The sequence below is a fragment of the Phalacrocorax carbo genome, chromosome 7, assembly GCF_963921805.1.
Source record: "Phalacrocorax carbo chromosome 7, bPhaCar2.1, whole genome shotgun sequence".
Classification (NCBI taxonomy): Eukaryota; Metazoa; Chordata; class Aves; order Suliformes; family Phalacrocoracidae; genus Phalacrocorax; species Phalacrocorax carbo.
Window position 1 is genome coordinate 17,054,356 of NC_087519.1, and position 15,806 is coordinate 17,070,161.

The 15,806-nt window shown below is 38.1% G+C and overlaps 1 protein-coding gene across 2 annotated transcripts in view; it reads right to left on the reverse strand.

Annotated features, from left to right (window-relative positions):
* Positions 1–15,806, reverse strand: part of THSD4 (thrombospondin type 1 domain containing 4) — a 345,527-nt gene that overhangs the window by 15,879 nt on the left and 313,842 nt on the right. For both annotated transcript variants that reach the window (XM_064456549.1, XM_064456551.1), the window contains 3 exons: positions 11,876–12,005; positions 9,932–10,136; positions 7,254–7,427 (listed from right to left, as the gene is read on the reverse strand). In XM_064456549.1, the coding sequence (XP_064312619.1) occupies positions 7,254–7,427; positions 9,932–10,136; positions 11,876–12,005 (509 nt within the window). The remainder of the gene's footprint in view (positions 1–7,253; positions 7,428–9,931; positions 10,137–11,875; positions 12,006–15,806) is intronic.

Genomic DNA, 15,806 nt, shown 5'->3' on the forward strand with positions numbered 1-15,806 from the left:
GTATGTTCAATTACATTATGCATAGAGAACTATGCACATACTCCACAAATACTTTTCTTATTTCAAAGTAATTTTCATTTGACAATCTAATTTGCTTTACTGCTTTGCAAACCAGAGAGCTGGGAACAAGCTTAGTCTATAAAGTCATCCAGAAAATCTCCATAGTCGTATGTTTTAAATGATTATGCATGAACTAGGCTTACGTATCAAATAACAAAGGAAATACCAAATGGGAAGGTATAGGGTTGTCCCACCCTCAGCTGCAAGATTTTACTACAGATTAACTACCCTCAAAGGACTGAGAAAGCAAACTTAAACCTGAATGTTTCTGTGTTAAGTATTCAGGATTTAATGTTTTTTTTTCTTTCTGAAAAGTAAAAATCTTCCATGTGAAAGCCATGATTTCCAAAGCCCAAGGCAGGGCGTAGGGAGTGTTTGGACGATGAATTGTCTCCCTTTCATTTTCACAACTGACACACCCACTACATTCAATTTTGTGCCATTGATTTGTTGCATTAATACACAGTAACTGCCATAACACTGTATCACATAAGGAACTGTCACAAGCTGCAACTTCTCTGTTCTCATCCTATTATAAAAGATATTTTGTTTCACTGTCTTAATTGGCAGAAATTCCTCAGAAACCATAGTCTGTGGAACACCCTCCCTACTTTTAAGGAGTCTGCCATTTCTCCTCCTCCTGAGGTCCCTCCCTCATGAGTTCAGTTTCAGAAGCTTTCCATTCCATTAAAAACTAAAAATAAACCCACCCACCCCCAATCCAGTGCTCTGACAGTTGTCAGAAAACAACCGTTAAGAGCAGTCCAGGAAAATAAGACTAGTTCCTGCAAACTTGGAAAACTCCAGGTGGAAGCCTGAGTTTTTGTCACAGGCACAGGGCATGGTAGAGCAAAAACCCCTTTAACAGTGCCGGTTTCCTTTCACTAATGTGCCATCCCTACTCATGACCCTCAACTGGGGCAACAGACCACAAGTCAGAGGCAGCAGGAAATCTACCAGAACTCGAGAGTCCTTCCACCCAGGTCTGAGCATCATTGCTAGCCTTAATTAAATTCTTAAATAACAGCCTATTGAGTTGCAGCAAAACATACCCATTTGTACAGGATTTCTATCTACCACACTTTAACTTTCATCATCTTAATTATTCCCCACAAGACACTAAAATTTTTAATGAATCATCCTCCTGATGTTACACTACTGCAAAAAATAAAAATTAAGTTCTATGTTTGAAATGCATTTATGAAACTCCTTAGCGTTATTCAACTTACTCCGAGAAAATCCCTTTCAGAAGGGATTTTAGAAGAATTATATAACCTTTGTTTTCCCAATAATAAACTAAGAATTATATTTCAGAAGCTCACTTCTGCTGCAGTTCCAAGACTGGGGCAAATTTTCAAAGGACATGAAACTGCTGAGAGTAGCCTTAGTTTCATTAAAAAAAAAAAAAAAAAAGGCACGGGGAGAGGTAGTCAGAAATATCCTTATGTATTACCAAAACACTTTCTGATAACTGGATTTAAAATATTTCCCTTTAGAGTGCATCTACGCATACAGTAGGTGCTGCATCAGAAGTCAAACCATCCCTGTATTGAGTCTAGCAGATATATGCTATCCTTCCAAGGTAACAAAAGTTTTAAAACATGGTCTTAAAATTTTTGGACACGTCACCTGGATCATGATTGCTTCTACATGCGCACTGTTACCTTCTTTATTTGCAGTTGCTAACACTGTTGGTACTTCCATAATAACAATGCTCTCTGAAGTAAGTAACATTAGGGAAGAGACTTCTTCACTACCCCAGCTTATACAATAAATATCACTTGCCTGGAGTGCTGTAAGGACTTCTCAGGGCCTGAGCACCCCAACATGCCTTACTGGCATGACCAGCCTCACCTAGGGCCTCCACCCACACACCTGCCCACAGCCCAGGGTCTCCATTTAACCTAATTCCTTGTCCAGCAGTCCCTGCCTGAGCTTTATCCGAGATGTGCTTGTCCTCAGCCACAGCCTGGGTACAGGCCTCACAGATCCCTCACCCTTGGACTCACTTCCCAGCTTGACCTTGACCCTGCCTCATTACCACAGATATGCCCCAGGACCACTGGACTGTATCTGACCCTGGTTACTGTCACTGGACCTCAGCTGTGGATTGACTTCCCAGCCTGACCTTGAACCTGCCTCATCACCATGATCTCACTTGATAATCTGAGCTCTCATTTGCCCTGGCCTGCCACCTATGAGCCTGCCCTGCCCACCTAAATGGGATACTGTGGGCCCTAGCTGGCAAGGCTCCTCCTTGCCATGCAGACTTTTATATGCTGATTTTCATCTAAGGCAGCTGAACTGAGGCAAAGAAAGATCAGCTCTAGAGAAGAAAACAGAAATCTCTCTAGGTCTTGGGCACCCTTCTATCACTGTATCTTTCAACACTCTCCCAGATATGTGTTTCATTGCAAATCATGAAGTGATAAGTTACATATTTATACATAAAGAATACAAAACTTCTATTTTTATATGATTCCCACATGAAATCAATGGAAAGGGGTATTTTATCTTGTTTTCCTTTTATACTGAAACCAAATAAACAGTGATAATCAGAAATAATGAAACACCTGCACAAGCTCCATGGTGGTCTATTTTCCTTTGTTTTTTTTTCAGGACTTGGGAGATTCTATGTGAGCTATCCAGATTTAAATAAAAAACAGTGAAAGAACAGTGAACTACAGTATTCATTGGTGGTACCACATTTGACTGGTCAACAAAGCCACCTGAACCTGTTAAGTAATGCTTTAGGGTTGTGAGGAATAAAGCCTTGATTATTATGACGCATACCACAGTTCTCTAACAGAAAATATTACAGAAGCATTGCTGTAACTCCTTTTAATGAAGAGTGAAATCCAGAGTATGCATTTGATCTGGTTTGATTTTTTTTCCTGATGTGCCTGCAGCATTTTTTCCTTCTTTCCAAGATTTTATTTTGGCATCAGAATCTCATTAACATCTAAGAATTGTTTGTATTTTGGCCTCTTTTCAAAGTATGCTCTAAACATAATATGAGAAACAAATGAACAGAGGAGATGGCAATGAGGAATAAGCAAAAACGCAGGAGGGGAATGCTCCAGTTAGCTGGAACGAAACACTGGTGAGCCTCTGATGGCTGTAAATCAGGAGAATGCAGTTTCCTGCTTCTGACCCATAGGAGAAGTAAACTCTCCAGCAATTAAAGCTGTCAAAGAATCAGTCGTGAAATCTTTGTAAGAATCCAATCAATCCAATTTTTGTTGATAAGTTCAGTAAGGTTCACTAGCTTTAAGCTACTGATTAATGGGTGTGGTTTGGTGGAACTCTGCTGCTTTAACACAGTATGACATCTTAAGAGAATTATGACATCTTAAGAGAATGATGAGACAGGAAGCCATCTTTCTACAAATGGACGTAAAAATATCACAACTGTGTGTCCAGACTTTCTATAATGAAAAGGGGTTAAAGATCATGTAGAAGACAAAGCCATGAAACTCAAGTTCATTTTCTTATTTATACTCAATATAGAACAATAAATGTAAAGACAGGCACATACAAAGTGAGTTGAATCTTACTTTGCTGCTAAAGACTTTTAACCTGTGACCTTTCCTGTTGAAATGAGTAAAAATTTCTTCTTCTCTCAAGATTGAGCCCAGGAGATATCAGAATATGGTGTTTAGATCAACTTCAAAGACAAATAACAGAGCATATACTTTTCAGGAAATAAGGGTTTGTTTCTTATGGATGAATTGCTTTCCTTCCTTCCTTCCCTCACATATTTGACCAGTGTGCGCATAGTAGCCATACAAATCATAAGCTTTGCAGTTAAAAATGTGTGTGTACATCAGTGGACTCTGATACCTGTTTATCAAAATAAATCAAATAGAGAACTGTATTGTTTTAGGAACATGGAGGGGTTTTTAATTACTTAGGATTAATTATATGTGCAAAGAATCAGTCTGTGCAGAAACTGATTCCAAGAAAGTCAATGCCATGGAGGAAAACAGATGGGACAGGTGGGCCGTAAAATACATAAATATATGTGTGGGAAAACAAGACAGGAGCACATGGCAAGAAGGCAGCCGAATGTTATTTACAGAGGAAAGCTACAAACAGCCCACCCTAGGAAGGAGACACAACTCCTACACACAACTCTCTATGCACTCTGCAGGTTTTTAAATGCATGCATGTTGTATTGCAGAAGTTACATTTAGGGAAACTTAATGATATTGTCTTCCAGTTCAGAACCACAGGAACTATGAAAATGAAGGCAACTAGCATGATTTTGCATCAATTAAAATTTTGCAAGGTTTCAGTAAAATAAGACCCAAAATCTTTCCACCAATCCTAAATTAGATCCTGTCCTTTTCTTAAAACTCAGATGTGACTATTCATCTCTTCCTCTCCCTGTGTTAAAGAATACCCTTGTCAAATTCTGCACAAGTATGTATCACAGTTATCAAATCCTGAAATTTAACATCTGTTGGCAGCAAAGGCAATTATAATTTTTATGTTACTGTGCTTTTTCTTGGTGTTTCTCTGATTAACCAAAGCTATATTGTAATGCCGTAATGTCCCATGCATCACATAAATCTGGACATGGAAGTCTGATACATCCCTTGCTGAAAGAGTAAGTATGTGCCTAACTGATCTCTGACAGGCCCCTGGAAATCCCTACTTGCTGCATATGCAACAGTACCCATAAAGTGTTTGCAAAATGGGTTCAGAAAAGTACAGGCCAGGCTTTCTTTTATGGCTGTAACCAAGTTTGAACTCAACCATTTCAAAGTTCCAACGTTCTCAAAATTTATGATAAGTTCTTTTACCTCTTTTTTCTAGCCATGGCTAAAATGTCAAAATACAATAGGAAAGACTGTTGTGTGGTATTTCCACCTGGGACTTGACGTAGGCATGTAATAAATCTCACAAAGAAGGTCTGTTCTTGTGAGATTTCCACCACGGTTTTGCAGACTCAAGAGGTTTGAACAAGCTTCTTTAAGCATTTGACCTTCTGGTTGCTTATCTGAACCATTTGTGGTTGCTCATTGTAGATCTATGCTTATTGCTGAAGTGTGGCTTGGGTGAAAAGTACTTTTTAAAAAATTGTTTGGTGAAATTACACATGAAAGTCCATACACCTGGGAATGTCCACTTCCATTCCATGACAGAATTCTCCTCTAGTCTTTCAATAGAAACACACTTCTCTACAAAGAAAGAGAGACTTCTGATCCTAAAAAACAGGCCTTGAAAGGCACAGTAAGAAAGCTAATGGCCAAAGGCCTGATTTTGCAAAGCTATTGACTACTCCTATATTCCTCCAACTTCCACTGGAATCACTGCCACTAAACATCTCTGATCATCTGAGTTATAAGGTATATGTGAACCTCTAGAAGATTCTGCACATTCTAGCCCAAATCTACGTTTTTCCTGAAATAAGCTGTTCCTTCCATTTTCTTTTTCAATCAACCTCCAAACCCACTGCTGGCAGAAGTGATGGTGAATAATGCCAACTACAGTAGCAAGCATTTGGAAGAAATTAATCTGTACACTTATATAAACTGAGAAGTTAACAAAATCCATTCATTACTCTCTGGCCTGTGGTAAGAAAAAACTCCAACATTTTCCACATTACCTGCTTCACTTTTATGTCTCATTTAATACATGTAAATAAGCATAATAACATTCTGCAGTCATAACCTTCAGCTACAAAAACTTCTTTTAATTCTGCAGATGACAAAATATCAATGTAGAATATTGAAGAAAACATTGATGCTAGAGTCTTCACTGGAATGTATGTGCTTTATGTGGCGGAACCGCACTAGCTGATAGCAGCTGGGCCAGCTTTTTCAAGAAAGATGTCTTTTGAGGGTAAATGCATTTTTCTCTCTTACTTGTAAAATATCACTTTAATAGCACTGTACAAAGAACAGCTCTGCAAGCTAAAAAACCCAACCAACCAACCAAAAAACAAACGCACTGCCATTTCCCCTACAACAAACACTTTGCCATTTGCACTAATACCTATACTTTACCTGGTAACTTTCTGTCCATGCTATGCATGTGTACACTGAGTGAATAACAACTGGAAAAAAAAAGTTCAATTGATAATAACAAAGATTTATTAGTGTATAATTTATTTTTTCTTTATAAAATCTATTTGAGTTGTCTGGAGGCTGAAAATTTTGCAGGCTTTTAATTGTAGCAAGAGTCTGATCAGCCCTTGTAAAATTATGTGACATACTCAACACCTGCCCTACTTGGAAGTTCCTCCCCCTTCTCTGCACCTAAAATGTGGAAAATCTTTGGAGTGCCCAAACTAATGCATAAACTATGAGGCAGACACTCCTCGCTTTCAGAGGCACTACTACAGAATGATCTAAGTAAGGAACCCATGAAGTGATGAATATAATCTTACAGCTTCAACATTAAATTACATTATTTGCCTGCCAAAGCAACCAGTCAAAGAAAAAGAGAGATGCAATCAGGATTTTAGACTGGAGGCTCAGCTTGTCTAGAGATGAAATCAGCATGCAAGCAACCACAAGAGGGACCAAAATACCAGGCTTTTCTTAGCCCATATTTGTAAGCCTTTTAATGAAAGCATATAAATGTCACTACTGAACTCTTAGCTCCATCATGAAACACGGTCAATCACCACTGTTTTTATTGCTTTCATGCGGAAAATCTGACGCATTGGAATAAAAAAAATACATCCATGTTCACAAAGTACAAAAGCCTGAATCAACCTTGCCTGAGTTTATTAAATTGTTCCCCTCTTTTCACAGCCATAGGATGTTTTATGGCTTCTTCTTAAACCCAGACATCAGGCCTCAAACCTCTATCCCTTAAAAAAACAGCAGGGAAACTTTTAGAGTCTGAATCTTGAGACTCAGGGCTAAGCAAGGCAGAATAATAAATCTCAGCGCACTCAATATTTTGGGAACTTCCGACACAGAGCCAACTCTAAATCCAGATGTTTGGCCATGTACCCACATGCTTGCAGCTTCTATGCATTCTTGTAACTAACACAAACTCAAGATGCCCTTGGGATCAGTATTTTTTTGTTTGCTCTTGCCTGTTTAATAGGTCAATGATAAACATGGAAAATAAGCTCACTCCGTTTATGGCTCTACAGATGTATATTTTTTAATTCTGATGTACCTAACTTGTTTTAGAAGACCTGGCAGCTCAAAGATAATGAAAAGCCTTACCCTGTCACTCCACTCTGTAAGGAACCAGCTCTTAGCACATGGACCCATGTCACAGTTCTCAATATCATTTGGCCGCAGCTTCATGTTACATTCCTCATCATCAACAATGTCTCCAAGGTTGCTGACACATTTCACATCTCGGGTCCTCTGCCCCACTCCACAAGGCACTGAACACTGTAACAAAAGGGAGGTTGCATCAGGACTCTATGCAAGAACTCTAGTGGTTTGTCAAGGAGCTGGGAACGTACAGCTCACTCATTCCTGCCAAGACATCCACAGAAGCTATAGACCTGCTCTAGATTGCTAGAAATAGGGAATAAAAACACATTAGTAGTTTTAAGTCATATTCTCAGTCTGTAGTATTCTACAGTATGCTATGCAGATACATTTGGAAAACGTAAAATTAAACTCTTCAACAGGCCATACTGTACCTTATCAGAATAAACTGCTGGTATTTGAATAGCAGGCTGACATATTCTGCATAATTTTGATCTTGACCTATAAGCAGATACGAAGCAAGAGAAATGCAAAGAAACACAAAATCCAAATCCCTCCTACAAGTAAAGGCCACATTCTCCTGCTCTTTTCTTCAACCTCAGAGAATGCTAACAGCTCTGCCTGATGATGTGAAGCATCCAGATCATGAAGCGAGATGGGAACATATTTTCTGCTGTGTACACATGAAATGTTTTGATGAGTCCTGTAAACGTTCTAGAATTAAAGGGTAAAATCTCTGGGAATTCGAAAATTTAAAACTGCAGTATCTGCATACAAGGGTACCTAGCAGAGCTTCCAAAGGCAGCCTCATTGTTTTTCCCATGCTTTCAAATGCTTAATCATGGCTACTATATTTACATGTCAAAGTTACTTATCATGCAAAATATATTCCCTACAGCAAATTACCTCACATACTTCATCTTCAGATGCAGCTATTTCTTCAACTGTTCACTCTAGAGCACTGGCCAAAACCCAGATTAGATGTGTGAGGTCATTAAATAGCAAAATACTAATAAAAACAAATACCCCATTCCTTATGTCATAAAGGGAGCAGTTTGTCCAGAGTTACTCTTGGAGTCTAGTCTGCTGACTCCAAGCTTGAAATTACCACAATGCCATTTTTTCTAATCAGATTTAGATCAAAGTTTTGACATTTGTATGTCAGAAGAAATGGTAAGCACATTAAAATATTACAATGGGCTTCCTTTTAAGATCACAGACCAGTCTCCCAAGTGAAAACCTAACTGTACTTCAGTAAGCACAAAGTTCTACTGAAACCAGTTTGCTAACTCAGTTGCTTCTTTCTTTATGATGGATCTTCCCCATGCCAAGAATTTTAATTTTACTTCCAAAAGGAAATTAATCACAGAATTTTATTGAATTATGCTTATATTAAACCAGTTACAGTTTTCTAAAGCATTTGTTTAGCTTGATTCACCATATGCAGTAAACCTCTAAAGGCTTTGTTCACTGAAATACTTCTCAAAATGCAACAGCACACCAAACCAGCTCTCCTTTCTCATCATCAACACAATAAAATAATCAAAACCTTACCTTTAATATCAATTTTACTGTCCTGTAACTCCAGATGTATTTTAATTAATAATGAATAATTAATTAACCAATCAACATAGCTTTACATTTGTCTGTCTAGGTATTTCTTAGTTTTTTTATCAGGAATATATCAACATATCACAGATACTTCATGACATGTAAGTTAACAATGCCACCATCAGCCTCAGAAATGAAGCAACTAAGGGATTTAACTCACAAAGGCTTTACTGTGGGGGAAGACCCACTATAAAGCCACACACAGTCTGCTGCATGACTTTTTAGCCTGCTGTGATTCTGTGCTGCTATTGCCAGTGCAGCAAGCCCATGCACAACACGCTGTGTGCTGCGACATGCTTTCCACCATGTCTGATGGAATTAGGAGCAAGGAGGCACTTCAGTAGAAAAGAAGAAGTTTTAGGTTCAGGGTTTAAGCTGGAATTTTTCATGGCCTGTCCACCCACATAACTGAGCAACTCTAAATTTTTTTTGCTTTGTTTCATGGCTAACTGAAAGAAATCTGTTTGTCGCTACACCTAAAACACCAGGATATTTTGTCTTTCAAACAATGCCCATGAAAGTATCTAGGATGGTTGTCAGGTTGGCCAAACCTTTTGTAAGCAACATAGAAGTTAAAGCCCAAAACTGTTCCGTCCGCATTTATCTGAGTCTTGGCATAGCCTCAAACCAGCTGCAGTAACAGCAACTACTGACTATCCTCAATACATATATAAGGTTATATAACCCCTGGAACTAAAGTCTGCATGGTATAAGAAAGAGCAGTATGTTTGCCACCACAGGCAAAGCTGTGAAGAATCTCCCAGCACTACTTCATACAGCATTTAAAAAAAAAAGCATTGCTCAGACAGCTTGTGTAGTTCTGTACACACACATCTGCATGTTTTCTACTATTCCATCACTCTTTTGCAGCTTCTTTCTGGTTACAGCGAACTTTAATGGTCATAACTGAGCAGTGTTTTCTTGAACTAAGATTCACATATTTCCAAGGCTTTTCATATCCCACTTCCCTGTTCTAAACAACCAAATTTCATGTTTGATTAATGATACCTGGAAGAAATTTTGTATTCTTTTCTGAGGTTTTATGCCCCACATTAAGGTGTCATACTTACTGAAGTCCACTCTGTCTTAATCTGCCATTCACTGCAGATTTTCAGCTGGCAAGTGCTGGTTGTCTCTGGTTTCTCCAGGTGATGACAGCGGTATTGCTGAACTGTCAAGGTACGATTGGCATACATTTGCCGACATAAGATCTGTCGATGCTGCATACCAAGGCCACATGTTTTGCTGCACTCAGACCACTCCCCTATATCCCAGCTAAAGGAAAAAAAAAAGTGTGGTTTTTTTGGTAAAGATTTCTCTAATACCAATCTTAACAGAAGTTGAAGGACATGATTCTGATGCTGGTTCAGAATCTTATAAAATAACACTTAAGCCTCTGTATGCATAACTTAATCCTTTACGAAGACAATGTTACATACTTGTAACCAATCCACCTGCAGTGACTGATAATAATAAGCACATGTACAGATTGCACAATTCATGGTTTTAAGACATATTACAAACATTAATTAAGCCACTAATAGCTGTTTGGATTGTTAAAGAACCTATCTAAAATACATATTAGTGCTCTACCGACACTTCCCCAAAATTTAAGACATCTTCAATAAAACTTTTCTGCAGCAAAGGCTCTAAAAAAGGACAATATCATAAAAATCATGTAAGGCACTCAGGCATTCATTCATCAGTAAAAACGAAATAGCAAATTATAAGCAATAAATAAGTACATTTAATTTTAGAGATTAAAAAAATCCCTAGATATATTCTTCTCATCCCAAGATTTCACTGTATTTATTTAATCACTTCTGTGTAAGCATGTAAATTTCCCCTTCCAGTTTCCACTTCAAGCATGAAGATATACACAAATAAGGGAAGTATCTGAACTGTTAGCACATTTTATTTCAGCACTCTTGTGGAGAGCAAACAAAATATCTGTATTCTTTTTAATAAATATTTACGTATCTTTTTTTAATATTCTTGATATTATCCTGTGTAAACAAATGAAGCTGAATTAACATGAGTTGTTAGAAAGAAAAAGGTGACAGAAATGCTTGATGAAAGAAGACATCTCAAAGTAAATGGTTTCAGACATTCCTGAGTATCTAATATACACCAGGAAATTGCTTGTCAGGCATCTCTAACACTGTAACAGCACTTACTCCATTAGCAACTTCTGTGGGATAAGGAGTGGCCACTTGCTGCTCAGAAGACAACTGAAGAATATAACCACAAGAGAGATGGAAAATACAGCTGCTGACCTGAAATAAAGTTGCTATAATGGCAACTGGGCTTAACCCTTTTGCCTTCTTGGTATTCTTGGTATACACCCTGGGTGAATTGTCTTTTTTTTTTTTTTGACTATTTAAAAGAAGCTGCTTAGCCAATTGTAAGTCACAATCTTCTGATGGCAAGTGTCTTTTCAGAAGTAAATCACATCTGAGCTGGTTGTATTAGCGTGCTGGAAACAAGGACTACTACTCTAGAATCCAGTCTTAAAGCTGAAGAGCTACTGAATTCCAGGAAAGAGAGGTGATGATGTTTATGAGGGGACTGTTGTGAGCGCTAATGGCCTAATGTCATCTTTAAGTATGACACCATGGAATGAACAGGTGGGTAACTACAGCACACTGATCCAACGTGGAGTGATATAACCTACAAAGCCTCTTCTTTAGACAGGTATACGCAGACATCTGTCACTTGAAAAAATGTATCCACAGACAGACCACGAATAGTGTGTGTGCCTGAGCAATGACACAAATTTTGATAAATCACTACACTCACTTGTTGCCAACTTCCTTTTTGTATTCTGTGAATGCTATTGCTCCCTGTGAAGGGCAAAAAGGCCACCAACAACTAAGGAAAAAATACCCACTACACTTTATGACACAAATGCATAGTACTTAGTTCAGACTAGTTTCCTACTTAGAATAGCCTCTTTCACATGCAAAACCTCAATGACATTGGCTTATTTTACTTGACAAATTGTAATATCTTACAAAGCTGGACATGGGAAGAGGTTGCAGGCCTCCTCTTCTGGAATGGGTTTGGTGCTGCTGTCACAGTAACTCTCAGATACCTCCTCATGAGTGATTCTGTTGACACAGTGAAAAACTGGGTACTGTGACCCTGAAATGAAGAAGAAAATTAGGTGATGCATTGCAAAAAGACTCTGCAGTATAATCCATAACAGTATCATCCAATACTGATGCAGAAAGGAAAAGCATAACTTAATAGACTAAGATTTTATCAAAAATTTCCAAATGTGAGAGCTGGATGTTCTACTGTTTACATTGTAGTATTAGGGAAGTCCTTAGTATATAGAAAGTACAGCCTGGCATTGTACGAAAGGTTGAAAAAACATGCTCCTTGGTCTGCATGAGACCTTTATAGTGCAGAGAGTACAAATATTAAGTATTCAGGCAATTTAAAAAACATGCAGCCAAGCAGCCACAACACAAGCTTGAGAGGAGGAAAAATTTAGCAGTCATTCTGTTGTGATTCTGGAAAGAGTCTGAGCCTCATTATTTTAGAGTTACATAGTGAGTAAACACATGTAAGTATTATCCACTTTACCTCGTTTTTGAGGTATAGATTCATAAGATGAAGCTTACAGGTTAAACATTTCTGTAGACTACAGACTCACTAAAAATTACTACTGTCCATATTTAATGCTTGGTCTTTAAATAATTTTCATACTAGAGCAGAAAGACAGAACTCTACTTCTGTTACTGTTGCAAATTGACTACCACAATGATGACAAAGAGCAAGGTGCTAAGTGAAAAGTCAGAGTACATTAACAAGTTTCCTGACACAGGTGATTGAGAAGCCAACCAGAAAAGGTGCTCTGCTAGACCTGATACATAAAAAGAAGGAAGAAAAAGTCAGGGACGTGAAAATCAGGGGCACCTTTGGCTGCAGTGACCATGAAATAGTTGAGTTCGTATTCTAAGAGGAGGGAGCAGGGCAAAAAGCAAGACTACAACCCTGAAGAGCAGACTCAAACCTCTTCAGAGATCTGCTTGGAAGAATCCCATGGGTTAAAGCCCTACAGTTAAGAAGGATCCAGGAGAGTTAGTGGATTTTCAAAGACCACCTCCACCAAGCTCAAGAAAGATACATCTCAACAAGTAGTAAATCAAGCAAAGATGGCAGGAGGCCTGCATGGATAAGCAAGGTGCTCGTAACTAAACTTAGACCAAAAAAGGAAGTACAAGAGATGTAAGCAGGGGCAGGTGATCCCAGAGGAGTACAGAGGTGCTGTCTGATTATACAGTGATGGGGTTAGGACAGGCAAGGCCTACCTGGAGTTGAATCTGGCAAGGGATGTGAAAGGCAACTCTACAATTACATAAACAGCAAAAGTTCAGTTCTTTTTAGAAAGCAGTATTAAAGTCTGCTGATTCTCTCCCTGCAATGTTTATACCATGTAAAGTGGCAGCAACCTCTCCTCTCACTGTGTTACAGCAATGGCACAGGATGCTGCCATGGTAACAGGAGCCATTTGGTTACAAGAGAAACAGGGCTTAGCAAAACAGAAGTGTCAAGGTACAACTCACAACTGCCATTTGAAGCTAGACCCACTGTCTTAAAAACTGGGTGATTTTAGTTGTTTTAGGCAGAAGTAACTCCAAATGACTAATTATTTATTGGTACTGAAGCCTTATTAGTGCAGATATTCAGAATTATGCAGAGAAATAAACCACAAAGGAAAATTAACTCTGAACTGAAAGAGAAATGTTTGGCTTAGGTTAGACCTTTCTTCCACAGAATGAAATAAGCACAAGTGGAATGCTATTCAACCAGGGAAGCAGATACACTTCTTCCTGTAAACTTTTTCTGGTATGCTTTCATCCCTTTCTTGGAATGCTTTCCTTCTCAGATTTCATGTTTGCCATTTTGCCTTTGAAATGCATAGATGATGTGTAGTCATTCTGAATAAGGCTGTATTTTTAAAGTAAAACTATACTGACTGACCTTGATATTAACAATATACTTCAGAATTTGGCGAAATGTGGGGTACAACCTGAAGACAGAGTCACAAATGCCTAATTCTCAGTGTTTGCAATCAGAAATAGAATGAGGTAAAAATTCAGGTGGCTTAAGCAAGCAGTTTTTCAACAGAACTCATACTGTTCATGCTCACACTGCTCTTGTCTGAAGCACCTATGTTTATCTGGGAAAGCTACCACTCTATCTCAGGAATGAACCCCATACAACAGTGTCTCTAGACTAAGCATCAGAAAGATTACAGAAAAGTGGTGTTTTTTTCATGATACTGGCAAGATAGGAGGAAACAGGGCACAAGTTATCAGTACAATAGCTTCATCTTTCTGCAAAATAGTCTTCTTACTTCCTTACATCAAAATATATGTCTGCAAATTTACAAAAACCAAACTGCCATGCCTCTGAGTCAAAGGCAAAAAGAAGTCCCATCTTGCCTAGAAGACCTAGGCAATTTGCACAGAAATCTTAGCTGCATCTTTGTTGATATTTGTGTCTAAAAAGAGCATAGAAAAAGGCTAGGTTCTAACAGTTAAAGCTTATGTACCTCAAATGTGGGTTTACTAAAGCCTGCACTGTCAGTGACACTGATTCATAAGATTATTGACGCTACAAGTCTTAGGCCACTGGATTGAGTATCAGTTTTCTCCAGCTTTCCATTTCTAATTATCCACTTTACCTTGCAGTCTTTGTCTAAGATCTGTGGTTAATTAGCTCCACATTTTTTACCTCCTGGAGCTCAAAAGCTCTATAGATTTAATAGTAACTTCTAAATAATTTTAAAAATTGTAATATCGTATTTTGAAATTAACAATTCAAACATCTCACCCTGGGTTTACTGAAATAAATTTCCTTTGGCATGCAACCAACAGGTAACTTATACTTGTGATCAAGAAATAGAAAGAAAGGAGATTAATACATTCAGCCATGTATTAAAAAAATATTGCACCAGAGATCTGTAGTAATTCTAAATTATTACTTTAAATCAAATAAGGGTGGCTGTAGTTGATGGTAACTGTTGGCTGGCACACTTCAATTTCGGGACAGAAAATTAAAAATTACAATTCCCACTAAAGTTATATTTGTTCAAGAATTTAATTCTATCAGAAGCAAGGCTTTGTACCTCACCAGCTAGCTTTCACTAGCACTTCCAAAAAAGCTATTATATTTTCTGTAATCTAAGGAGAAAATCAGCAGTTTTCACTCTTTAACCTCCTTTCTAATTCTTCTTTAAAAAAGTAACAAAGATGCTGCCATGATTGATAACAAATTACACATCAAAAGTAATTTCCAAGGTGTAGATAACAGTTTTAAGGCACGGGCTGTGTTCAGAGAAGATGAAGTGAGGTACTCCTCCTGTAAGATCTTTCGGACAAAATTTGGACAAAGTTCCTGTGGCTCCAGGACTGGAGGAATTTGCAGTGTACCAGCCCTCTTCTCTCTAGACAACAGAGAGGGATGATGTGCTGGTTCATTTCCCTGACAGGATGCAGTAGCAGTTTCCACACTGTCCACATTCTAGCAGACCTATTTGCTCAGTCATCTTAAATGAAAATCTGGGACAAGAGTTGGTGGCAGTTCTCATGGGAAGCATTTTCAGTTTTTTAAAAATGGTTATAGTCTTTTTTTTCCAAGCCAACGTTTTACTGGAAAGTGCTTTGAAATCCCATAGCTTTTCATCAGAACTGTTAATTTATATCCTCCCTTTTCCCTTAGGTAGCACAAAAATAAATTTTCTTTCTTTTCTTTCTTTCTCCTTCCAACTTAAAATTTCCTAATGTTATTTAGATTTGACAGGCTCATTTTGAAAAAAAAAAACCACAACAGAAAATTGAAGACCACACATCATCTACGTTTCTGTTTGAATAAATAAAGTAGCAGAAGAAAGGAAAACATGGGAAAAGGGAAAAAGAACTAAGTGTCCTA